Source organism: Protopterus annectens, chromosome 5.part1 (assembly GCF_019279795.1).
Source record: "Protopterus annectens isolate FY-2018-M chromosome 5.part1, PAN1.0, whole genome shotgun sequence".
Lineage (NCBI taxonomy): Eukaryota > Metazoa > Chordata > Ceratodontiformes > Protopteridae > Protopterus > Protopterus annectens.
In genome coordinates, this window is record NC_056736.1 from 419,946,044 (window position 1) to 419,973,312 (window position 27,269).

The 27,269-nt window shown below is 41.8% G+C and overlaps 1 protein-coding gene across 4 annotated transcripts in view; it reads left to right on the forward strand.

Moving 5' to 3' along the window:
- The window catches only part of PIR (pirin), a 723,908-nt gene that overhangs the window by 564,975 nt on the left and 131,664 nt on the right, over positions 1 to 27,269 (forward strand). For 3 of the 4 annotated variants that reach the window (XM_044073074.1, XM_044073075.1, XM_044073076.1), the window contains one exon: positions 4,913 to 4,979. The exons of the other annotated variant lie outside the window; for it this stretch is intronic. In XM_044073074.1, coding sequence (XP_043929009.1) covers positions 4,913 to 4,979 — 67 coding nt within the window. The remainder of the gene's footprint in view (positions 1 to 4,912; positions 4,980 to 27,269) is intronic. 4 annotated transcript variants of the gene reach the window in all.

Consider the following 27,269-nt stretch of genomic DNA (forward strand, 5'->3'; position numbering starts at 1 on the left):
TATTTATTTCAGTGCTGAAGTTCAAGTCTCTCGAGCGCGTGGCTCAATGGGATTTGGATTTTCTGAGGTGCAGCATGTCCATTAATTCCGGGTTGGACATTGCTTTATACGTCAGGCACAGATTGCCTCTGAGCAGGCGGTATGCCACTGAGTAGAGCTGGAGTTTCTTTAACCGGGCAGTATATGGCATCTGTTTGAGCCCTTTGATCCTCTTGGTGAGGTACTTTTGGAGTCTTTCCATTTGCTGCAGGTGTCTGGTAAGGTACATCCCAAAAGGGGCATTGTACTCAATTATGGGCCTGATGAGGGATGAGTAAAGAGGCACAATGACCTCCCCTGATCTAGATGTGAATCCCTTCATGATTAGGTGGGCTATATAAAATGTTTTTCTAACCACTTTGGCCACGTGGTTGTCAAATGAGAGATTGCTATCAACTTGGGTCCCCAGGTCCCTAATTACTTCTTCTGTACTTAACTTATTACCACCTATGTGGTAATTTGTAGGCACTTTGTTTTTGCCAAAGGGGATGACTATACACTTTTTGGCGTTGGGCCATGGCTGTGGCACTAGTTGTCTGTTTCTATGAGACCCTTTTGGAGGATGCTTGTGTCGGCTGGAGAGTCAATTATGGCGCCCAGTTTGCAGTCATATGTGAACTTGGTCAGCCACAGTCCTTCCGTGTTGGCCTGTACCTCCGAGAAATATATACCGAACAAGAGAGGTCCCAGGACTGAGCCTTGTGGGACGCTACTTGTAACTGGTTTGGAGTCTGACATGGCTCCAGCAATTCTAACCATGTGGGTTCTGTCCTTGAGCCAGTTTGCAACCCATCTAGTGACATAGGGGTTTATATTTAAGCTGGTGAGCTTATCTATAATGCCCAAATGGGGTATTGTATCGAAGGCTTTTGTGAGGTCCAGGTAGGCTGTGTCGACCACCTTCCCCTCGTCAATGGCCTTGGTGACTGTTTCAAAGAAATTGACCAGGTTTAAGAGGCAGGATCTGCCCTTAACAAAGCCGAACTGGGTAGGATCCAGTGTCTGTAGGTCCTCAATATCTTTATTTATGAGATCTGTGATGATCCTTTCCATAGCTTTGCAGACCAAACTAGTCAGGCTTATGGGGCGATAGTTTCCAGGATCCGTTGAGGGACCACCTTTGTGGAGAGGGACCACTGTTGCTGTACGCCACTCTTTGGGTACATATCCTGTAGTAAGGCTGAGATTGAACAGTAGTTTTATGTTTGGGTTTAGCTCTTCTTGGAGTTCATGTAGGATGCAGCCCAGGACACCGTCTGGTCCCATTGATGCTGTGTTTTTTGCTTTGGAGAGGGCGGCTCTTACCTGAGCATCTGAGATGTCAGGGAGGCAGCACTCTGCTGGGATAGATATTTGCCCTTTGGTTGGGAGTTTGCTGAACCTGTCAGCTAGGATGTTGGCAATGTCTGTGGGTTCGGTGTATTTTTTGTCATTTTGGACTAATTCTGAGCATATCTGGGAATTCCCACCCAGGTTCCTAACATAACTAAAGAAAGCCTAGTGATTATCCTTAGTGTCCTGTGCAATTTTTCTCTCGAAGCTGGCCTTAGATGATTTTATGAGTGCCCGTAGTTTTTTGCTAATTCTGGCATTGAGTAGCATTACTCTTAGTTTTTTATCCCTTGTGATACCTATGGAGGTGGGTTTGTCTTTTGATCCTTGCCTAAAAAAGGCACTATGGGGGTAGCAAGAGCCTTTGCCAATATCCGAAAGCCCAGGGGTGACAGGTACAAGCCGTCCCTAGAGAAGCATCGTGGCTTGTCGAGCATGTCATCCCAGGCTGACAGGCATTGGATCCCCTTTGAGTGACACCAATACTTAAGCCAGTTGTTGAAATTGATCATCTTGTCTTCATATTGTGGCATCATTCTTGGTGAGGGTAAGATACTACTCAAGGTCAGGGTCATACCAGCCTGGGCTACATGCTCAGAGAGCTCCTCTATGTCTCTTTTCATGTAGTCCAGGGAGGTACGTCTCAGGTCATTCACACCAGCATGGACAATGACTGAGTCATATTTGTACTTGCCTTGGAGTGACCTGAGTGCTTGTGTTATGTGGCGGATCCTAGTGCCCAACAGGCAGCTCACCGTGACCTTCTCCTTGTTCAGCCTGGTGAGCGGGACGTCAGTGTGCCTGACGATAGAGTCACCTATTACAAGTGTATCAGGTGTGTTGTTTAGCCTTAAGGGCTGTGACTGTTCGGCACACTGGCTTTGTGAGCTATGTGTTGCATGTGTTTTGTTTTGGGGTAGCGATTGCTTGGGTGTCTGCTTTGGAGGTCTCTGCTGCTTAGGCAGATTTTTATTTAGAGCCTCTGTGTATGTTTTTGTGTGTTTATGTGTTTGGTTTGCTGTCGTGGTAGGTCTATGCGAGACTAGAATTGTAGTGAGTGTGGTTTCCTTCTCCTCCTGACTGGTTACGCCAGTACTGAGTTGAGAAAGCTTAGCCTCCAGTTTGGCTATATGGTTGCATCTCTCACATGTGTTGGAATTTATTGAGAGGAGGAGAGGGTTGTCTGTGTACATGAGGCAATTGTAACATTGCCTCAAGATTCCCAGATTCACCAGTTGGACCGGAGAGGAGATTGACAACTGACCTTTGGACATGCTAGAATAGTATTGGGAATTCCTTTATAATTGAAAAAAAAGGTCCAATGGGGAACAAGGTACTCAAGGGGAGTTTGTGAGGGTGCAGTGCTTTTAATTTTTTAGTGCTGACTTATATAATTGCTTTAGTAAGCAAGTGCCAGGTAACTTAAATGCAATGTGTTACAGGTAACTTAAATGCAAAAACGACAAACGGTAACTTTCTTTCAAGTGAAACAAGGAAATAAGTACAGTAAGCAATGCAGATATCACTAGGGATCCACAGAAGCACTGAAAAGCCGCATTTTAGGTGGAATTAGCTTTTCAGGGAAATAACAAGCAAACAAACAACAAGTATACAAACAAAGCTAGATTCAGCAGGCCTGGATCTAGTCTATGCTACAGCAAACAAGGTGTACCAATTTCAGTAAGAAGCAGTTCAAATATGCAGGCACTATAAACCTTTAACCAGAAATTCCCAGCTCAGAAGGGCAGAGTCCAGCCTCTCCTCCTACAAGAGTGCAGACCACAAACCCTCTTAATATAAAATAACTGTACTGAAGCCCAAGTGCTTAAACCAGAACTAATACACTTTTAGAATAACAGACACTGAGCCCTCAATCAGCAGTTCCCAGTTCACTTGAATCAGTCAATTCTTCCACTCATTTTATGATTGACCTGTGTCAAGTGCAGTTTGCTTGCGAAATCTGCTCTGCTTCATCTAGTATGCCCACCCTATCATTCATCACCTCTAACTCTCAACTCTAATAATATCTGAATTGCTCCTCTTACTGATGTTACTGTCAGAAATGGTGACACTTCCTCTTTTCTTTCCTCTGAAATAAGAATGTCTGCTTCTTTGTCCCTGTACCTGATTCATATTTTGTAGTTAAAAATAACTCATGTTTTCACCTTATCTACCTTCATATCCTCACCATGCTGCAGCACCCTGAAGTACCCTACCACAAACCTATTAAAGTACAATCTGAGCTTATAGCATTCTTTTTGAGATGCAAAAATCTGAGGATCCTCAGTGCCCAAACAAAATAACCAGAAAACAAACAAGAAAGCACTTGCAAGGATGTCCAGACAAGCCAGGTTCCAAAAGGCACACTTTATTCAGAATCCAAAGTCCATAAATATGTTCTGTAATGTGTTTATGGACTTTAAATTCTGAATAGTGTGCCTTTTTGAGCCATTCAGAATCCAAAGTCCATAAATATGTTCTGTAACGTGTTTATGAACTTTGGATTCTGAATAAAGTGTGCCTTTTGGAACTTGGCTTGTATGGACATCCTTGCAAGTGCCTTCTTGTTTGTTTTTTTATTATTTTTGAGATCTCAGCCTCTCCACTATTCCTTTCTTGTCCTTCAGAATGATCTGTTAGTGTGCATGTTAGCCATAATTTGAATATTAACCCAAATGTGTGCACCATAAGATATTAATTTTATCCATAAAGTGATCCATTTAGTTTCATAAGTAGTTACTAGGCGTGCAATCCAGGAGACCACTGAGGAGCTTAGCCCAAATTCCTAATTGCCCCAAAGTAGTGTCTGGTTAAGTGACTTGTTCAAGGTCACACAGTAGGCAAATGAAGGTAGAAGATTCAAACCCTGTACCCTTGGAACATATCAGAGATTTTAGTCCTCCGCACTAACTGTCCCTGCTTTTTTTTTGTTTGTTTATCTGAGTAGTGGACTGCTCTACAAAGTCCTATAACAGCCACAGCCAGAGAACACTGTTCAGGGGACTTGTAGGTAAATGGAAGCTAGTGAATCAAACCCTCTACTGCAGGATGAAAAGTGTTAACAAGTCTTAGCTTTAATCCTGTGTGCTAACTGACAAACTACTCTTTATTAATTCCTCCTTCAAATTAAGAATTCCTCAACTGATCCCATCTAATCAGGGGTATTTGTCTCACACTCAAACTACAAATGAGCTGTGTTCTGTTATCGTGAGTTTGATTTTCACACTTTTCATTTTGTGCAACTTGCATGTCACAAGAATATATCAGAGCACCTAAATCACCTCTTATTTATTGGACCTTGCTAGTTAGCAAATGCTAGAGTGGAAAAAAGGCAATAGTAGTTGAATCTCAATAGATTCCACCCATCTGTAAACTTTTTATTACTTCAAGCTGCTGGAGCTATGTTTGTTTCTATTTGAAATTTTGCAATTGTTGTAAAAGCTCCACAGGTATACTCTGCGTTTGTAACATGGATGATTTACTGTTTGATTTGCCATTTACACGTAACATTTTTTCTACTGCCCTTCCCTTTCTTCTTCAGGATTCTGAAGTTGCCCACTTTGTTTTAATTGCTGGAGAACCAATTAAGGAACCAATTGTACAGCATGGTAAGTGCAATACTAAATTATTTTTTGCCTGGGAAGAGTATACTGTAAAACTCATTGGCATGCACTTTTCCTGTATCATCTAGAATCTGGCAGTAGTGTATGACAAATGCAGTGGCTAGCAGAACCTTGTCATTGTCTTGAGTTAACTAGCTCTATTATAAAAAGCCAGTCAACAGAAAAGCACACAGTGTTAAAAATTAATAAAAGAAGAATAAAATAAAGTCAGAAACATACAACTAGAAAAGAAAGCGATGCAAATAATGAAAAAATAAACTAAAGGTCAAGATATAAAGTCTACATTAATAAATAAATACACAAACAAAAGAAGTGAAGTAAAACATTGAGGCAAAGTAGCTAAAATACTATAAAAAAAATTTCAAAACAAAGCTTTTGAGAAAAAAGGCCTAACAACAACAACAAAAAAGGACTAACAGGTACTAAATAAAGAACCACAGCAAACTATGTACAGATGGCATATGCGAGTGAGCTGTGAAGTGTATGTAATATCCGGTTCTGTATAATGGGAGAGTTTGAAGTAAAAGTAGATATTTGAATCATAGTGCAATAGTCATGCATATACTTAGAATGCATTATCAGACATTTGTATATACATACTTTGAGATTGTTGTTGATGTTTATGTATGTAGAAACAGAAAAATCACATATTTAAAGTCAGTTGAATATTTCATTTACCACAGAGATGCTCACCTTGTATAATAATTGCAGAACTAAAAGAGATGCAGTTGTGCAGTATGCCAGACCTTGCATGCATGAATTTTGAACATTTCCTATGGATCTATTTGGATCAAGGGTAGATTCTTTTAACTGACGAGAGCAGTATAAAGATCAAAATATGGCATGTCTACAGCTAGTAAAGTTTGGGTTATTGGCTTGAATGTACCAATAAAGACTTAAAAAGCAAAAAGTAAAAGTCATGGGCATTTAGAAGCCATGTAGCTGAAACACTGCTACATATATCCTTAAGGTGTCATTTGCGTATATTCCATGAGCCTTCACCACCAAAGTTTTAAGGTATTACACAGTGAAGATTCTAGTTTGACTGGGTCTTTTTTGCAGTTTTTACTGACTAGTTTGTCTGTGCAACCTTTTTACCTTATGGATTGGATATTATTTGTGATATTTTGCAGGTGCACTAGTATATATGGACATCAGGTTTGATTTTAAGCTGTGTGTTTCTAAAGTATAGCCAAACAATCCACGTGTGCTTTACTGACAAAGTCAGAAAAGGTCTGCAATGCAACATATCTACAGATAGTAGGATTTAGCTTTATTGGTCTGAATGTGTGTTATTTATGAAGTAGGCAAAATTAGTGTCCTCCATATTATTTTCCCTTCTGTTTCTTCTTTTCTTTCCAAAGAGTCTTGTCCCTTTCTAAAGCATCTTGTTTTTTTTATATTTTTTTGTGTTAACCTGGTTCTCTTGTCATTGATTTAGGGTGTATGACCAGTTCCTTCTGTTCTGCCAGTGTAGCTGTTAGTCATTTCCTGGTAGTACAAAAAAAGCCATACTATGATTTCAAAGCCTTGTGTTCAGTCATACGATGCCTAAAGTGGCATTCTCCTTATTTGTTAAGATTGCTACTTGCAACAGATTATCTTTCTTCATAAATGTCCCACTTATTCTTTGTTTATATTTCCTAGTTTGCACTTTCTATGATGGAAATTCAAATCACTGAATAAAATATAAATAGTGCCTATGCTTACATGAATGTCCTGTTCCCCAACTTCCAGCCATGAAATGTGTGCTTTCCTAATGGCATGGGTCTGAGAGCCCCCCTTAGACAAGAAGCATGTGTGCAGGTGTGCCTGAGTCAGTGTAAGAGAAGTATATGGATATGTGCACCTTTGTCAAGTTTATGAATCCAGCAAGTGAAAGAGTTTACAAAGGAAGCAGGTATATGCATTCAAGTGAATAGTAGAGACCTCTATGTTTTAATGCATATGGCGAAAGTAGCATGCTGGGCATTGCTGAAGTATTAGGTATACTGACATTATTAGAGCAATAGCAAATATAATATAGATCAAGCGTTCACTACTCTAAGAAATGTACCACAGATCACTAGTAAGGAAGGGAGAGAGACCCTGCAAAGCTCACACAGCCAGCAATCTATGGGCAGCATGTGAGTAGAAAAGCAGACATAAACACAGCATTTTGAAACAACATTGATAGTGGAGGCAGATGAAACAAGGGGGCAGTGCACAATAGGACTGAGAGGACACATGCAGAGGCAGAAATAAATGTGTAAAAACAATAATGGCAGTAACAACAATATACCCATGCACACAGAAGCATAATAGCCACACGTAGTCCGTATGCAACTCTATCTGGAATACCAACACAGTGCAAACATGGATACAACAGTAGGGTACATCATGCATATGTGTTATGTACACATCCTTACAAGGCAGAGGTATAACCACACACACACACACACACACACACACACACACACACACACACAGACACACACACACACACACACACACACACACACACACACACACACACACCCAAAGCAGCAAGACAGATGTACGGTGGATATAAGAAGTTTACACACCCCTGTTAAAATGCCAGGTTTTTGTGATATATAAAAAATGAGGCCACAATAAATCATTTCAAAACTTTTCCCACATTTAATGTGACCTATAACCTGTACAATTCAATTGAAAAACAAATCTGTCAGGGGGAAAATATAAAAAATAAAAAATGTACAACAAGCTGGTTGCATAAGTGCGCACATCCTTAAACTAATACTTTGTTGAGGCACTTTTTGATTTAATTACAGCATTCAGTCTTCTAGGGTGTACAGCTGCCATCAATTAAACAGACTTTGACTAACCCCAAATAAAGTTCAGCTGTCCTAATAGGATTTTCATAGGTTCATAGGTGTGTACTAGGCTAATGGCCCTGGGGCCTTTACAAGCCTAGCCGTAGGATTACCCTGGCATAGTGCCACCCGACCTTAGTTCCCAGTGCCTCTGTTGAGTAGAGCCACTGGAGTTATTCATGGGGTGAATTTTTTGTTTCCCATCCACTCATCAAGATTTCTCTTAAAGAGGGTCAGCAAAGTGCTCTGCTTGACATGTATGGGAAGTCTGTTCCATAGCATGGGCAGTCTCTGGGTTATGAACCTGTCCCTTCAGCATGTTCTGTTAATTGTGGTAATGAGGTTGAGGTCTCTGGAGCATGTGGTGTGGAAGGATTGGGATTTCTTTAGATGTAGCATTTCTAACAGAGCTGGGTCAGACATGGCTTTGTAAGTCAAGCAGAGATTGCCTCTAAGTAGGCGATATGAGACAGAGAATTGTTGGAGTTTTTTGAGTCTGTCCATATAGGACAAGCGTTTAAGGCCTAGGATCCTCTTTGTGAGGTCCTTTTGTGGCCTCTCTAGTTGTTGCAGGTGTCTACTGAGGTACATGCTAAATGGGGCATTGTACTCAATGATTGGCCTAATGAGAGAAGAGTAGAGAGAGACAATAACCGCTTTCTTCCTGGATGCAAAACCTTAGTAAAGAGATGTGCCACATAGAAGGACTCTCTGACCATAGTGGCAATGTGGTGATCAAAAGAGAGGTTGCTGTCAACCTGTGTTCCCAGATCTCTTTTAATGCCTTCTGTGTTCAGTGGACTACTATCAGTGTGGTAATTCATGGGAACTGGGTTTTTCCCAAAGGGGATGACGACACATATTTTAGCATTGAGCTTAAAGCCATGGTTCTGACACCAGTCGTTGGTCTCAGTGAGGCCATTCTGTAGGATGTCAACATCCCTTGGGGAGTTAATAATAGCTCCCAACTTGCAATCATCTGCTAACTTTGCCAGCCAAAGTCCCTTTGTGTTGGCCTGGACTTCAGAGAAGTAGATACCAAACAGGAGAGGACCCAGGACCGAACCCTGTGGGATTCCACACCTGACTAGACAGCAGTCTGACTTGGAGTCAGCTACTTTCACACTGTGGGTTCTATCTGTGAGCCAGTTTGCAACCCACTTAGTGATATAGGGGTTGATGCCTAGCTTAGTGAGCTTTTCTATGATTCCTGAGTGGGGATGGTATCAAAAGCCTTGGCCAGATCGAGGTAGGCTGTATGAACCACCTTGCCTTCATCCACAGCTCTGGTGACTGACTCAAAGAAGTCGACCAAGTTGAGCAGGCATGATCTACGCTTCACAAATCCAAACTGTGTGTGATCCAGAGTTTGAAGATTCCCTATATCCTTGTTTATTAAGTCTATGATGATGCGTTCTATAGCTTTGCATATCAGACTTTTCAGATTAATGGAAAAATAGTTGCCAGGGTCTGTAGTTGCACCTCCTTTGTGGGGAGGGATGACTGTAGCAGTGTGCCATTCATTAGGGACAAAGCCTGAGGTGAGGCTGTGATTGAACAGGGCACACAGGTGAGTTGTCAGTTCACTCTGTAGTTCATGTAGAACACAACCAGGGATATTGTCAGGTCCCATAGAAGCTGTATTATTGGCCTTGGACAGTGCTGTTTTAACCTGTGCAGCAGTAATACTGGGTGCCTGGCAATCTACTAGTATTGTGATTGGTTCTTTGGGGGGAGAGGGGTAAAGTTGCCACTGAATCTGTCGGCCAGTATACTGGCAATATCTTTTGGCTCAGTTTACGCGGTACCATTGTGCAGTAGCTCAGAGCAAATCTGGGTATTGCCATGGAGATTCTTTAGATAACTATAGAAGGCCTTGTGGTTGTCTTTACTATCTGCTGCAATTCTATTTTCATAGCTAACTTTAGAGGATTTGATGAGGTGTTTCAACTTTTTGTTGAGACTGATAAGGGAGTTTTTCCAGTCTTGGGACTTCACCTTATTCCACATCACTTTCCCCCTTCTGTTGTGGAGTTTGTTTATGGCAAGGGAGAGTGTCTTGGTTCTATTGGGTATGGTGAGATCCATGCATTTGTGTACATGTTTGTACAGTGCACTGGTGTATTATTCTGCGGTCACACAACTATTCTCCATTTGCATGGATGCCATGAAGTTAGCCACCTCTGTTTTTAGGAACCCAAAGTTAGCTTTGGAGAAGTTCTTCATGGTGGTTACCTTTTTTAGAGGGTGGGGGGGTGGATTTCCAAGGTGATTAGTTTGTGGTCAGATCTAACCAGGGAGGAGCTGACTGTTGTTGTAGAGCAATGGTCACCCATGTTAGTAATGACCAGGTCAAGGATGTTGCTAGCTCTAGTGGGGGTAAGAATGAGCTGGTCCAGGGCACTGGAATTAATGAACTCAAGGAAACGTTGGGCAAGTGTATTGGTTCATGAGTAGTTTACCCAGTTAATGGACGGGTAGTTGTATTCACCTAATAAGACAGTGTTAGGTTGGACCCTAATATTCTCCAGGGTGCTTAGGAACGTAGAGTGTGAGTCTTGGGACATGGTTGGGGACCTATAGCAGGCTACGACCAGAAACGCTGTCTTACCCAATGTTAGCTGCACCTGAAGTATCTCTGATGCATTATGTTGGGCTATCAATCTGGAGGTGTACGCATTGTTTATGAATATGGAAATACCACCTCCTTTGGAGCTTTGGTCCAAGTTCTGGGGCCAAAAGGTGTGGAATGATTTATAGCCTGGTAGTGCAGGGGTGCTTTCTGCTGCCTTGAACCAGGTCTCTGTTACAGCACAAATGTCGATGTTCTCCATTTTAGGGAGTTCGTCGAGTGAGTGCATTTTAAGATTTAGACTTCTAGCAGTGAGCAACATGACCCTCAGACTGCATTTGTTTGTAGCTGTTATGGTGGTAATTTAATATTTGAAACACTGCCTAAAAAAGGCACTATAGGGATGGCAAGAGCCTTGGCCAGTATCTGGAAGCCCAGGGGTGACAGATGCAGGCCATCTCTGGCAAAGCATCGAGGCTTGCCAGCCATGTCATCCCAGGCAGACAGATACTGGATCCCCTTAGAATGACACCAGAAACTTAGCCAGTTGTTGAAATCAATCATTTTCTGCTTGTACTGTGGTATCATTCTGGGTGATGGTAGGATGCTGCTCAGGGCGAGGGTCATATCCGCCTGGGCTACATAATCCAAGAGCTTCTCTATGTCTCTTTTCATGTAGTCCAGGGTGGTATGTCTTAGGTCATTCACATCCACATGTACAATGACAGAGTCATATTTGTACCTGTTGTTGAGGGACCTGAGTGCATGCATTATGTGGAGGATCCTGGCACCTGACAGATAGCTGACTGTTACTTTCTCCTTATTCAACCTAGTGAGTGGGACATCAGTGTGCCTCACTATCGAGTCACCAATGACTAGTGTGTTGGGCATGCTGTTTTACCTTAGGGGCTTTGGTTGAGTGACACACTGTTTAGGAGAGTTATGTGTCCCGTGATTAGTGTTGTGTTGTGGTGGTCGAGTGCATTTCTGCCTTGGAGGTCTCTGATGCTGTAGATTTTCTTTTGAGAGCCTCCACGAAGGTGGGGGTGTGGTTTGTGTTTTTATGTGAAGGCAGTGCTGGTGCGTGTTCTGGAGGGCTATGTGTTCCATGTGGTGTGGTGCAAGTGTTGACCTTCTCCTCTTGACCAGCTGTCCTGGTCTTGGCTGGAGAGTGCGTGGCTTCCAGTTTGGATACATAAGTGCATCTCTCACAAGTCTGAGTGTTGGAAGGTAAGAGGAGAGGGTTATCAGTGCACATGAGGCAGTTGGTACAGTGCCTCAGGATGCCCAAGTTCACCAGGTTAATAGGAGAAAACACAGGGAACTGATCTTTAGATATGCCTGGAGAGGTGGGCATTGATAATAAGTACTGGATCTGTTTCCTTGTAGAACGTTTAGTGCTGGTAGCACTTTTGTGTGCTACAATAATTGCTACAAGAAGTCTGGTAAAATGCTAGACTAATAAGATAGCATACATGCAGGAGAGGAGAGAACTAGTATATCTAAGGGAAAAATTGAAGAGCAGACTCTGGCACCACTCAGAAGCTTACAAACAGTCCAGGATACAGCAAGTCTGTATCTGGACTAGACTAGCTACAGAAAAGGTGGGCAACAAGCGCAAACATGGGCTTTAAACTGGAAAGTTGAGAGAGATGGAAAAACTGTCCAAACAGCCAATAAACTACAATTTCTGGTCGAAGAATCACTCCTTTTGTGGTTGATAGGCTACCTAGTGCTTACCACTCCCACTGATAATACTAGAAGGCTTCCCTCCAAGACAAAAAGGCTTGGGGGGGGGGCTCAAAAGCTTACAGAAAGTCTTGGACATATCAAATCTGTATCTGGACTAGACTAGTTACAGGAAAGGGGGGAAACAAGCTGAAACACAGGCTTTTAAGCCAGAAAGTTGAAAGAAATGGAGGAAACTGCCCAAAAGGCCCATAAATCACAATATCTGGGCCAGAAACCACTCCTCTTGTGGTAGATAGGCTACCTAGTGCTTACCACTCCCACTGATATGGTAGAAGACTTCCCTCCAACACAGTTGCTTGCTACAGCAAAAGCCATGGTTCGCAGAGAACTTATAAAGCATCAAAAGGGTCGCATTGTTGAAAGGTATCAGTCAGGAGAAGGGTACAAAAAAAATCACACAGCATTGGATATACCATGGAACACAGTGAAGACAGCCATCAAAAAGTGGAGAAAATATGGGACAACAGTGACGTTGCAAAGAACTGGGCTTCCCTCCAAAACTGATGAAAAGACAAGATGAAAACTGGTCAGGGAGGTTGCCAAGAGACCTACAGCAACACTGAATGAGCTGCAGGAATTTCTGGCAAGTAGTGGTTGTGTACTACATGTGACAGCAATCTCCCGTATTCTCCATATGTCTGGGCTATTGAGTAGTGTTGCAAGACGGAAGCCTTTTCTTACATAGGAAAACATCCAGGCCCAGCTGAAATTTGCAAAATAATACATCAAGTCTACCAAACGCATGTGGGAAAATGTATTATGGCCTGATGAGACCAAGGTTGAACTTTTTGGCCACAATTCCAAAAGGTACATTTGGCACAAAAACAGCACTTTGCATCACCAAAAGAACACCATCCCCATGGTGGTGGCAGTATCATGCTTTGGGATTGCTTTTCTTCAGTTGGAACTGTAGCTTTAGTCAAGGTGGAGGGAATTATGAACAGTTCCAAATACCAGTCACTTTTAGCCCAAAACCTTCAGACGTCTGCTAGAAAGCTGAAGATGAAGAGGAATTTCACTTTTCAACACGACAATGATCCTAAGCATACATCCAAATCAACAAAAGAATGGCTTCACCAGAAGAAAATTAAAGTTTTGGAATGGCCCAGCCAGAGCCTAGACATAAATCCAATAGAAAATTTGTGGGGTGACCTGAAGAGGGCTGTGCACAAGAGATGCCCTCACAATCTGACAGATTTGGAGCACTTTTGCAAGGAAGAGTGGGCAAATATTGCCAAGTCAAGATGTGCCATGCAGAAAGACTACTACCGAAAAAGACAGAATATTGTAATTAAATCAAAAAGTGCTTCAACAAAGTATTAGTTTAAGGGTGTGCACACTTATGCAACCAGCTTCTTGTATGCTTTTTATTTTTTGTATTTTTTCCCCTGACAGATTTGTTTGTTTTTTTCAATTGAGTTGTACAGGTTATAGGTCACATAAAATGATTTATTGTGGGCTCATTTTTTTATATCACAAAAACCCGGCATTTTAATAGGGGTGTGTAAACTTTTTATACCCACTGTACACTTAATAAATGTATTTCTTTGTGCAGGTAATTGAACTGGATCACCAAGTCCCATTTTAAGTCATGCCCAGATAAAAACCTCATCTTCAGCAAAATATAAACCATTCCACAGGATACATGTCAGTTCTTTGCTTTCTGTACTCCTTGTGTCAAATAGTTCACATGTCACATATCAGGGCAAACCCAATGCTGTACTGGATGCAGCAGTGAGTTTGCCCTGGTATGTGACATGTCAGATAAATCACATGTGACGTATCAGGACAAACCCACTACTACATCCAGTACAGGGATATAGTCGGTCTATTTTTAATCAATACTTTCTTGTGGCTATGTTAAGTTTTTCCAGTGTATGAGTAACCAGAGAAATACCTAAATAAGTCCAAACATTCTGATGAAGTCCTGACAACTTTAACGATGGAAGCACCTGTATGTGATTTCATTAAAGGATTTTATTTTATTTGCAAGGTGTTGAAAATATAGTGTTTCTCTGATTATTGGTATTTGTTGCTTTGCTTTTTTTGGTTCTATGTTTGGGAATGTCACACAGATCAGGAAAGTGATAGTGTGCTGCAGCTTTCATCAGATGATTGCTGGTCTCTGTAAGTGTCAGATCCCTTTTTCTGCAATACTGTCTCTTCCTGTTGACACAACACCTGTAGGACGGACATTCTGCTGTTATTTTCTGTAACTGTATAAATTACCTGGCCATTTAGAATGACCTTTGCCATTCTCTGCTGAAGATGGTATGATGCCATAGATGTGCAGCATTCCAGGAGCCTCTAGGATTGGCTTAGTATCACCCTTGCTTTCATCTGTTGCTTAGGTATGCTGATTATTTATTTTTGTGTGGAGGGTATCTGGTGATGTGCAACTCACTGGTTAACACGCAGATCCTTTATTGATTTTCCCTCCATCCAGATAAGACTACACAGGGTTAGTGAACCCTCCCATTTGCTGTGTCAGTGTGTACTACAAACTTCTAGGCATTGGTTACCGATATGATAGGAGTTTTTGCCCTTTAGCTTACCTTTGATATTCTTCCTGCTGTGTGGTATTCTGCTTTGTATGCCAGCTTTGTTATGTGCTATTGGTTTTGATGCTGCTGCTTCCAGTATTGCATTTGTCTTTGCACTTGTGCTGCTGTGGCTGCAGAGAACATATGTATAATTTTGTCCTGCAGACAATATGGTTTGAACATCCTGCTTGCTCCTCTCTTTCCTTAAATCATTTGGTAAGTTCCCGAATCATTCCCTTATATTGTTTCACTTTCCATTGTTTGTGCAGCACTAGTTCTCAGTATACATGGTGAGATCCTTCCCTTTGCATCTTTGTGGTGTGAGTCAGAGGTCACCTTGACATTAACAGGTACCTTACTTAAAAATCAGCCTTACCTTAATGATGCTTTTGCAGATTGACTCGTTATCTTCTACACTTGCAAGGTAAGTTCTCCATCTGTTGTGTTGTTACCCCATACATTTCACATCTGAATACTCCCATGATGTCAATGACTGTTTACAGAACAATGCTTTTACAGTTTTCCTCTACAAGCACGTCATAGTAGTTTTCACATTTGTGTTTTAGCCATATGACTGCTTTCTAATCACAGTGCATGGTCTTTTTTCACATCTGTATTGCTTGTACCTATCAGTGCATCCTTAGTAATATGTACTTTTCCCCACTGTCACACAGGTACAAGTTCCGTTGTAAGGTCATAGGGCTGGCAGTCAATCTACTGACAAGTGACCCCTGTCTTGCAACCAATTAAAATAATGTTTCTTGACCTTGCCTTTTCTAGATTAAGAATATTTGTTCCTTTTTGGCTTTGGGTGATATTGTATTACTGTGTTAAAACAATCATATCCTGCACCTTATCCTTCCATTACTGCTTTGTGCTTTAAATGTTTGTCTCCATTGATCTTATAGCCCTGTCTTTTTTCCATGTAAATCCCAAATCCTCCTGTACTGCTACTGGCACTATAATATGAACTTTTTATTACCTTCTATATTAAACCTAATATCACCTTTTTGTGGCCATTTATCTATAATTATTCCTGTGCATGAAGCATTTATGGTAAAAGCTGTATGCATGTTCCTCATATTATTAGGGATAGTTATTTTGCTGTAAAAGTGTTTCAAGTTTTCTCTCTTCTTAAGAGTTGAAAGCTGAGCAGAGTTTTAGCTGTAGTTAGTATTTGATCTATTTTGTTTATTTAGTAGGCATTTATTTTTTTTTATTTATTTATTTATTTACATTTGTTGACTGGGAGTGTCTGACTGGACGTAGGTCCATTTTTAGCGGAGGCCTGGGGAGAAAAGCTCCACAGTTAAAATAAACAGACAGTAGTTACATTGGATTACATAGCAATTAACAATATAACATAGCAATTACTTACAACATATTTACAGATGAAGAGCATAGTACATCAGTAGACAACTAGAATCTTTATCTGTGAAATACATAACAGACATTAACAAATGTTACAATAAGAAGTTCCTGCTGTATAATAAGTACTAGGCTTATGAGCATCTGAGCTTGCTACAATCAAGGTAGTTAGTGGAGTGAAAAGAAAGGTAGTGGTTGGATGGGGTGGGTGATTTTAGAGTGGGAATTGCAAGGGCATAGCCAGCATGTTTTTAGGTGCGCTTTTAGTAAAGTTTTGAAGTGGGTGCATGATGGTACGGAGGTAATTGTGGATGGGAGGGAGTTCGATAATTTGGCTATGGTGCAAGAGAATAGTGCTTCACCAGCAGAATTATTGGCTTTAGTGATCTACAAGTGATTTTTGTTGCTGGATCTTAGTGGTCTGGTGGTGCGATAGGGTTGGAGTAGATTCTGGAGGGATGGGACATTTAGTGGATGGTTTACTAGTTTGTGGGCGAGTAAGAGTTGATACCATTGAAGGAGGTGAGGGAGTTCAAGCCAGCCCAGTTCAGCAAGTGATAGACAGTGGTGACTATGGTAGGATGCCCCTGTGGCAAATTTGGAAATTTTGTTGTAGCAGGTCTCTAGCTTGTTTAGATTGCATTGCCTTAGTTTGGTATATATTGGAGAGGCATAAAGTAGGGTGGAGATAAGGTGGGAATTTGCTATTGAAATCTTTGCTACTTTGGTGAGAAGTTGCTTATTTCTGTATAACGCTCCTAGTTTTTTGTGGACTTTTTTTATGGTCATGGATATGTGAATGTCAAATTTTAGTTTATTGTCTATTTCCACTCCTAGCAATTTGGTGTGTTCAGTTGGGTATATAGTGGTGTTGTCTTTTGCTGTGATGTTAAAGTGAGAGTTGTTTTGAGTATGTTTGGTGGGTTGGAAGATGAGTAGTTTAGTTTTGTTTGGGTTGAGTACTAATTGGGCATCGGGTAACCAAGTTTCAACAGAGGAAAAGGCTTCCTGTGTGACTTTTTGCAGTCTGGGTAGGAACTGGGTTGAGCAGATGATGGCTGAGTCATCTGCGTATTGTATGAGTGTGACATGTTTGGTGGCAGAGGCTAGATTATTGGTGAAAACAGAGAAGAGTAGGGGTCCAAGGATGGATCCTTGGGGAACCCCTATGGAGACAGGTAGTTGGAGAAATATGTAATTCTGCCATACAACGGATTGTTGGCGGTCAGACAGGTAACTCTGAAACCTGTTGGTGACTGATTGAGAGAAGGATAGGTTATTGAGGACAGAGATAAGTTATTTGTGTGGGACCATGTCAAATGCTTTAGATAGGTCTAGGAAAGTAGCAGAGGAGAGATAGCCATTGTTTTATGCTGAAGGATAGTGTTAGTAAAGGAGAGTAAGGCAGTGATGGTGCTATGGTTTGGTCGGAAACCATGCTGAGTATTGGAAAGGAGGTTGTTAGTAAGGAGGTAGTCTGAGACCTGTAAATGTATGCATCTCTCTAGTATTTTGGAGAGTGGAGAGAGAATAACTATGGGGCGGTAACTGGTTAGTTTTGTGGAGGGTCCGCCTTTGTGGAGGGGAATTATATGTGATACTTTCCACAGTGTGGGAACGTAACTTTCTGACAGAGATCGGTTAATCAAGATGGATACTGGGTAGGCCAGAGCATCAGCTGCGATTTGTAGGTATTCACTTGTGAGGTTGTCTGCTGCTAATTTGGTGGGCTTAAGTTTAGTTAAGAGTTTTTTTTATGTTGGAGGTGGGTACAGGAGAAAAAGAGAAGGCAGTGAGGAGATTACTAGTTGAAGGTGCGGGTTGGAGGGGAGGGGGGTTGTGTTGTTTAGTTAGTGATAGTATGGTTTGTGTGAAGTGTGTGTTGAATGAGGTAGCAATATTTTCTGAGGAGTGAGGGATGTTAGGAGGAGGGGTACTGACTTTATCTGGGTGGAGGATGGAGTTTATGGAGGACCAGAATTGTTTGGGGCTGTGTTGGGAGGAGACTAGGGCAGACTGGTAGTATTGGAATTTATTTATTCTTGCATGACTAATTTTTTCTGCTTGGTAGGTTTGTTTTTTGCTTAGTTTAATGTTCGGACATGTCTCATATTTGCTGCCAATGCTTTCAATTATGGGTCATTCCAAAACAACATTGTTTATAAGGAAACCATATTCCCATCTTCAATCTGAACCTTTCTTTAGCTTATAATACATGCTATAACACAGCCTCCTTTGGTTATGAACAAGGTCTTAGAAGTAGTGTGGCCTTTGCTGTGCAGTTATGTCACAGGGGTACCAAGCCTAGTACATGGAGTGAAAATGCATACTTACTAACTGTGCAGGCACCCGTCTTAACTCCCCAGTTTGATTCAATAACTCCATTTTATTATCTTCTAGCTTGTTTCATAAAATAAGCATAAACTTAGCTGTGAGCCATGCAGCTGCGTAAGACAGGAACATTAGATGTTGTGTACATACCAATACTCCTTTTTAATTTTCACCTTTGCTGTTTGCACTAACTTGCTAAGTTCACTTGCTTCAAGGTATTCACCTACTCTCTTTTATCCCCATTAAAGAAAATAATATGCTGCCTTTACTCACATTTTCAGCATTTATCTGTTTTTGGCTTCAAGCAATGAGTTTAATGCGCTTTGTTTCATTAGTGCAGTAAATTCAGTTTACTGGCAGATATTCAACATCTGAAGAGATATACACACATATTTCGGCAGCATGACTTTATCACTGAATATTGCAATTTTCTTCCCAATACTGGATGTTTTCATCTTGTTTTTATTACTAACACAGTCCTAGAGTACTGAATGACATATAGCAACTGTTTAATCTTGTGTAGTTCATGAACTTGAAACTTTTTAGTTCTGAAAAATGTTTCCTGCATGTTACACCACATGCAAATCCTAAAATCACAATCCCAAATATAAGATTGAAAAGTCTGCTCTAGTCTCTAGAGACAGCAGTTGTTTCAGTAACATTACTTGTGATAAATCTTTTGTTTAGAGTTTTGTATTGCTGCTGTAATGCAACATGTAATGCACATGGGATGAATAAACAGTTGAATGTTTCAGTATTTTAATAGACTATAAAATATAATTGTTGAAAAGGGATGTTTTAAAATCCATTAACCATGTGTCTGTTTTCATTTTTAATATTCCTGCTGTGTCAGGCAGAATTGCATTCCTTGTCTTTTACTAGTTTAACGGCTGCACAAGGCTACCTAGTGCAGTATCACATTGTGGTTACCAAGCAGTACCATATATAAGAGAGTATACCATTGCCATACCAGACATGTGTCTGTTTCCCCTAACTTGGTTGACTCTTTTCCAGCTTTTCTAAGCTCAGAAGCATTTAGCCCGCTTATGTCAACAGTCATTCTAAAATGTACACTGATCCATTTATAGCAGGCCAGCGGTACATATGATCACAAAGACCAAATAATAGGCTATACTGTCCACATGGGAACTGTAGATTATTTGAAAGAAGACTTTGAGTGCTGCAAAAGAAGTTTATATTGAGTACTGATATTTCTTAAGGAGCAACTTTCTACTTTAATTCATATGTTCTTTTCAGTGTTCACCAACTGCAACTATATTCCATAGCAGAATAGAACTTTACAACAATCTGCATGCCAAATCACTTGGCATGCCCAATAATAAAGGCAGGTGTTAATCCCATTTAATTTGTATGTATCAAACTACAGAATTACATTTTATACTATGAAGAACTTTAGTCCTCAAGACTAACAGTGTTTACTGAGCTCCCCAGGCAGTAGCAAATTATGATTACCATGTGCCTTGGATGGTTCTCAGGCTATGGGCCACACACACACACACACACACACACACACACACACACACACACACACACACACACACACACACACACACACACACAAACACACACACACTTGGGCGACTTGTATAAATGAACATGTTCTTTTGCATTTGTCTTCCTGATTTAAGATTTACCAGAAAGGCTCATCCAGACTCTGCTACACTTTGCTGTGAAGGAAAGGTTAGTTTGCTGTTATTTTTTGTATTTCTGTATTGCCTTTCTATATTTTGAATACTGTAGTTTGTTTTCTTTACCTTGTGTTTTGCTTGCATTCTGTTTAACAGCATATTAAAACTTCAAAAGAGACCACAGCTCTCTCTGTTCTGAGTCAGGCAGAATTTTTTCCCCTCCCACCCATTTAAGTTGTCTTGTTAAATACCACTGTCTTTCTAGTTGCCCGCCTCTTATGTTAATCTGACCATATATCTCATTTCTCTACTTTCACTGGCTTATGTGAGTAATCACAAAACCATCACTTTTGAAATCCCACCCCTTCAATTATTTAAATTTATTGGCCATCCTACAGTATTTCATAGTACCAAAATACAAAAGTAACCACCCCTTTCAGTCCATCTTGCTGTTTTAAAAATAGTAACTCTCCACTAAACCTTAACTTTTTAAACAGGTAAAACTCAAGTTACCTACTTTCATATCTAACTTCTCTAGTGCACACTGCAGAGTGCATTCTTTTCAATCTTACCTTTAAGCATCCCTGTTACTAGCACTTTCTCTAATACCTAAAAGATCATCTCTACTTGACTCCAAGTAGACTTTTCTCTATCTGTTAAACCTAGCACTTGCTCCTACAGTACTTATTACCTTGATACGGCACTCTTATAGATAGCACCCCAAAAGGCAAACCCCATTTCTCGGTCACCACGTCCCCGAATCTCTTTTAAAGTTTTTTGTCTAGTCCTTCTAGCATGTCGAGGGATCAGTTGCTAGTGTCCTCTCCTGCTCAGCTGGTGAACCTGGGAATACTGAGGCAATGTTACAATTGCCTCATGTACACAGACAACCCTCTCCTCCTCCCACAAAACACAAATACATGCGAGATGCAACTATACGGCCAAACTGGAGGCTGAGCTCTCTCAACATAGGACTGGCAAGACCAGTCAGGAGGAGAAGGTTACCACACACACTATAGACCCAGTCTCACATAGTACCATCACAACCTCAAATCATACACATAAACACACAAAGACATACTCGGCTCTGATCAAAAATCTACCAAAACAGCAGAGGCCACCAAAGCAGACACCCAAACAACCACCACCTCAGAACACAACACCTGCAACACATAGACCTCACAGTCAGAGTGTCAAACAGTCACAGCCCTTAAGGCCAAACACAATGCCAGACACACTAGTCATTGGTGACTCCATAGTCAGACACACTGACGTCCCGCTCACCAGACTGAGTAAGGAGAAGGTCACAGTAAGCTGCCTGTCGGGCGCTAGAATCCGCCACATAATGCAAGCACTCGGGTCTCTCAACAGCAGGTACAAATATGACTCAGTCATTGTCCACGCTGGTGTAAACGACCTGAGACGTACCTCCTTGGACTACATGAAAAGAGACATTGAGGAGCTCTCTGATTATGTAGCCCAGGCAGGTATGACCCTGACCTTGAGCAGTATCCTACCTTCACCAAGAATGATGCCACAATACAGAGATAAGATGATCAGCTTTAACAATTGGCTTAAACTCTGGTGTCATTCAAAGGGGATCCAATGTCTGTCTGCCTGGGATGACATGCTGGACAAGCCACGCTGCTTCAAGGGACGGCTTGCACCTGTCACCCTGGGATTCGGATATTGGCAAAGGCTCTTGCCACCCCCATAGTGCCTTTTTAGGCAAGGCTCAAATTCTAAACCTACCACCCTAGAACACAAAAAGGAAAAAACTAAGGGTAATGCTGCTCAATGCCAGAAGTCTAAATCTCAAAATGCACGACTCGAGGCCCTTCTCAGTATGGAGAACATTGATGTCTGTGCAGTGACAGAAACCTGGTTCAAGGCTCCTGAGAGCACCCCAGCACTATCAGGTTTTACCTCTTATCATGCTCCGGCCCCAAAATCCGGACAATACCAAGAAAGGAGGGGGTATCCATATTCATCAAAGACACCCACACCTCAAGACTGGTGGCAACGCACGATGCATCGGAGACCATCCAGGTGCAATTAACCATAGGCAAGACTGCTCTGCAAATTGTAGCATGTTACAGGCCACCCTCACAAACTCAGGAACCTCACATGGCCTTCCTGAAAACACTAGAGGGGATAAATGTATCACCAAACACCATCATACTAGGTGACTTCAATTACCCTAATATAGACTGGGAACACTACTCAAGCCCAAACACCCTAGCCCAAAAGTTCCTGGAATTCATAAACTCAAATGCCATGGAACAACTAGTCACCATCCCCACAAGAGGAGAAAACATACTTGATCTCATCATCACGAACATGGGAGCACAATGTTCAACACCGAAGTATACCCCTCACTGGTGAGATCAGATCACAAACTAATCTCGCTGGAGGTCCTCATCCCACCCCACCTGAAATAAAAAGACCACAGTAAAGAACTTCTAAAGCCGACTTCACACTTCTAAAGACTAGTGTGGTCTCCTTTAAGGCCCCGAGCCGACGGAAAACAGTACTCAAGCCGCTGAATCACTTACAAATGCCTTCTACCAGCACCTGCAGGACTGCATGGATAAGGCAATCCCAAGCAAAACAAAGACTCTTTGTACCAAAGGCAAGCGTCCACTCTGGTGGACCCCAGCCATAAACAAACTCTACAACAAAAGGAGGAAGCTACTACAAGATAGAGCAAAATCCTTAAAAGGTAAGACACCCTTGATCACTATAAGTAAATAACTAAGAGCTCTCATAAAATCATCCAAAGCAAATTTTGAGAGAAAAATAGCTAAAGACTCAAAAGACAATCATAAGGCCTTCTTTAGCTATGTTAGAAACCTGGGAGGAAACTCACAGATATGCTCAGAACTAGTTCAAAATGATGTGAAGATTACTGATCCTACAGACATTGCCAACATACTGGCTGACAGGTTCAGTGCAAACTTCTCCCCTCCCCAAAGGAGAGATATCTATACCAAGCGATTGCAGCCCCCAAACATCTCCAACGCCCAAGTGAGAACTGCTCTCTCCAAAGCAAAAAACACAGCATCCATGGGACCTGATGGTGTCCCCGGCTGTGTGCTCCACGAACTCAACGAGGAATTAAACCCACAGCTAGGACAGCTGTTTAATCATAGTCTTACCTCTGGATACGTGCTCCAGGAGTGGCGCACTGCAACTGTGGTCCCACTTCACAAAGGCGGTGCCTCCACCGACCCTGGAAATTACCGCCCATTAGCTTGACAAGCCTTATCTGCAAAGCCATGGAGAGGATCATAATGGACCTCATAAATAAAGACATAGGAATTTGCAGACTTTGGATCCATCCCAGTTTGGCTTTGTCAAAGGCAGATCATGCCTTCTAAACTTGGTTGACTTTTTGAAACAGTCACCAAAGCCATTGATGAGGGAAAGGCAGTCCATACAGCCTACCTCGATCTGGCGAAGGCCTTTGATACAATACCCCACTCGGGTATCATTGAAAAACTCATCAGCTTAAATGTTAACCCATACATCACAAGATGGGTTGCAAACTGGCTGAGTGACAGAACCCACAGGGTCAGAGTTGCTGGCGCCATGTCAGACTCAAAGCCTGTCACAAGTGGTGTACCACAGGGCTCAGTCCTGGGCCCACTCTTGTTTGGCATCTACTTTTCCAAGTACAAGCAAACACAGGAGGGTTATGGCTGACAAAGTTTGCAGATGACTGCAAACTGGGCCATAGTAGAAAACACATCTGACACAGATATCCTTCAGAAGGGTCTCACAGAAACGGATAACTGGTGCCAGAGCCACGGCCTAAAGTTAAATGCCAAAAATGCATAGTCATACCCTTCGGGAAAAACAAGGTTACCCCTAGCTACCAAATAGGTGGCAATCCACTGAGTACAGAAGAAGTTATCAGGGACCTGGGGACCCAGGTTGATAGTAGTCTGTCATTCGACACCCATGTAGCTAAAGTAGTTAGGAAGACCTTCTACATTGCCCACCTTATCATGAAGGGATTCTCATCTAGATCAAGGGAGGTCATAGTCTCCTATACTCATCACTCATCAGACCAATGATTGAGTACAATGCCCCATTCGAATGTATCTGACCCGACACTTGCAGCAGCTGGAGAGGCCACAAAAGTTCCTCACCAAAAGGATAAAGGGTCTCAAACATCTGTCCTATGCTGCCCGACTGAAAGAACTCCAGCTCTATTCAGTCGCACCGCTTGCTCAGAGGTGACCTTTGCCTAACATACAAGGCCATGTCAAACCCAGATTTGATGAATATGCTTCACCTCAAAAATCTAGATCCGTCAGAGCCACAAGGGCGGGAGACTTAAACCTCGACACGGCTATTAATAGGACGTGCTGGAGGGATAGATTCATCACCCAAAGACTCCCTATGCTGTGGAATAAAATCCCGGTATATGTGAGGCAGAGCACCTCGCTGGCCTTGTTCAAGAGAAATCTTGACCAATGGATGGGAGATCGCAGATATACCCCAGGGATTACCTCAGTGTCACTGCTCAACAGAGGCACAGCAAAATAATGGGTATAGTTCCCCATACTAAAGGGGTGGCGTAAGCCACAAAACTATGGGCTAGGCTTGTAAATGCCCTCGGGCAGATAGCCTAGTATGAACCTATGAACCTATGAACCTAAGACCATTCAAACTACTGTCATTATAATACAGCAGTGTCCATACTCATCAGTTGCAGCCCCTTGAATGAGTACATATCAGATGTTCAATTAAGATTAAAAAAATGGCCGTAGTAAACATCCTGTTTTACAAAAATGTACACTGGTCCTATAAAGCCCGACTAATGACAGTTTAAATTCATCATGACAGCAGGGTAAGCTATTCTCATTCCAGGGAGCCCCCATTCTCAACAGTTATAGCCCCATAGTCGAATGTATATACCTTAGATGTCTGATAGTGGTACAAATAATAATTATGGACACAGTAAAGTTTTTCAGGTTTATTCCACACAAACACATAGTAATCCAATTATTCTAACTTATTTTGCATACATGCACACTAGTCCTTCAAAGCCAGGCTGTTTAAACTAATCAAACAGCAAGAAGATATGTTAGTTTAATCCACACCGCCCACACACACACACACACACACACACACACACAGCAATTATAGTTACTTTGCTGTGTATAACTCATCAGACAGTGGTAAAAAGTAATATATCTCAATCTCTAAGGGCAAGATGTAAGAGAAAACCAAAAAAAAAACAATGAGGGATAAAGGCTCAGAATCAGACACAGGTTTCAAATATTTCTGTTTTACACATAAAATTAGTAGAGTAAAAGGTTTTGCAGTAGCATGCATTTTTTGTAGAACATGAAGTCTGTTATATATGTAAAATAGCTAGAGTAAAAGTTTTTTGCAATTGCATACATTTTCTGAAGAAAATTATATCTGTTATATACATAAAATTTCTACAGTTTTTTTCAACAGCATGCATTTTCTGAAGAACTTGAAGTCTAAAACTCAAATGTTTATATTATTTAGTGACTGCAATTCTCAACAGTTTCCCAGAAAGCCACAACATTTATGAGGAACAAAACAGAAATTCGAGTCAGATTGAAGGACAGTTGAGAGCTATGTTATTTCAACTTTGTTTCACATAAACAGTAGCTAGTTCACAGGTATTCCAACTAATTTTACACACAGAGACACATTAGTCCTTTGAAACCAAATGGTTAATTGAGTATTTATAGCCTTTGTCGTGTACACCAAATCTGACCATGATGAAAAATAATATCTCTCAATCTCTTAGTGCATGAATGAGAGACAAAGCCAAAAAATGAGGGACAAAGTCCTCAAATCAGAGACATATTTTAAATATCACTCCTATGTACCTGAGACCAGATGGCATAATGGTTAAGGTCTTCACCTCCCATGCACAAGGTACAAGGTTTGAGCCTGACCTCTGACCAATGCCTGTTTGGAGTTTGCACATTCTCTCTGTGTCTCCATGGGGTTTCTGTCACATCTGAAAAACATGCTGAGTGTTTGCATCTCAAACTCACGAATGAATGGAGCTGCAGGCATCAGCGCAGACTCTACATGGTGTGCTGTAGGGGGAAGAGTTGTACAGATCAACCGCTTTGGGCATCTACTGTGGTAAACAGTACCCTCAAAATAGGAGAACACGGATCACAGACTGCGTGCCATGGCAGGGCTAGCCATTCGGCAGTGTAAAAATATGGCTCTAGGTGATTCGGTCATGTTGACTAATGTTGCCAGAATGGGTATGGGTAGTTACTGGTGATAGGTGGGTTGAGGACCCAGCCTACTCTGACCTACGCCAGGGACCCTTGCTATTGGTCAGAGGGTACCCTTGGTATTGGTCAGAGGGGTATCTGTGCCCCTTATTGGCCAGTGTGTGCCTGCCATAAAGTGCAGCAGCCCTGGGCCAATAAGCCACGGTGTCTAGTTCTCCAGCCTGGATTACCTGGGTTAGCTCTGTCGAGCGAAAGCTGGATGTAAAACCAACCAATCTGCCAAACATGAACTGAGAATTGCTACGCTTAATGTAGGTTCAATGACAGGATGCAACTTGAAAGTGGATGACATGATGATATGGAGGAGGCTGGACATCCTATGTATCCAAGAGACGAGATGGAAGGGTAGTGTAGCAAAGGCACTTGGCTTGGGATCCAGACTCTACTACTCAGGAGGGGGACAGGCTAGAAATGGTGTGGGAATTGTTGTGAGAGAGAGGCTTCAGAAGGCAGTGAGAGATATCAGAATTAATGACCGATTCATTGCAGTCAGACTCCAGTTTAATGATAGGGCAGTATTCATAATCTCAGCCTATGCCACACAGCAGGGTTGTGATAGTGAGGAAAAGAGCGCATTCAGACAGCAGTTGCAGGACCTACTAGACAAAGCAAGACAACATGAATTGGTGTTGATAATGGGTGACTTGAATGCACATATTGGGACAGACAGAACAGGATATGAGGACTGCCTGGGTCCACTTGGGTGGGGCAACAGGAATAAAGAAGGAGAAGCCATTCTAGACTTCTGTCTGGAAAATGGCTTGATAGTAGCCAGCACATGGTTCAGAAAGAGAGACAGTCACAAGATTACGTACAAGAGTAGCAAACATGCAACTCAGGTAGACTTCCTCCTAGTTAGGAAAAGGCTTGGGGTAGTATTCATGATTGCAACTCGTACCAGTGAAACAGTTGTTCCACACC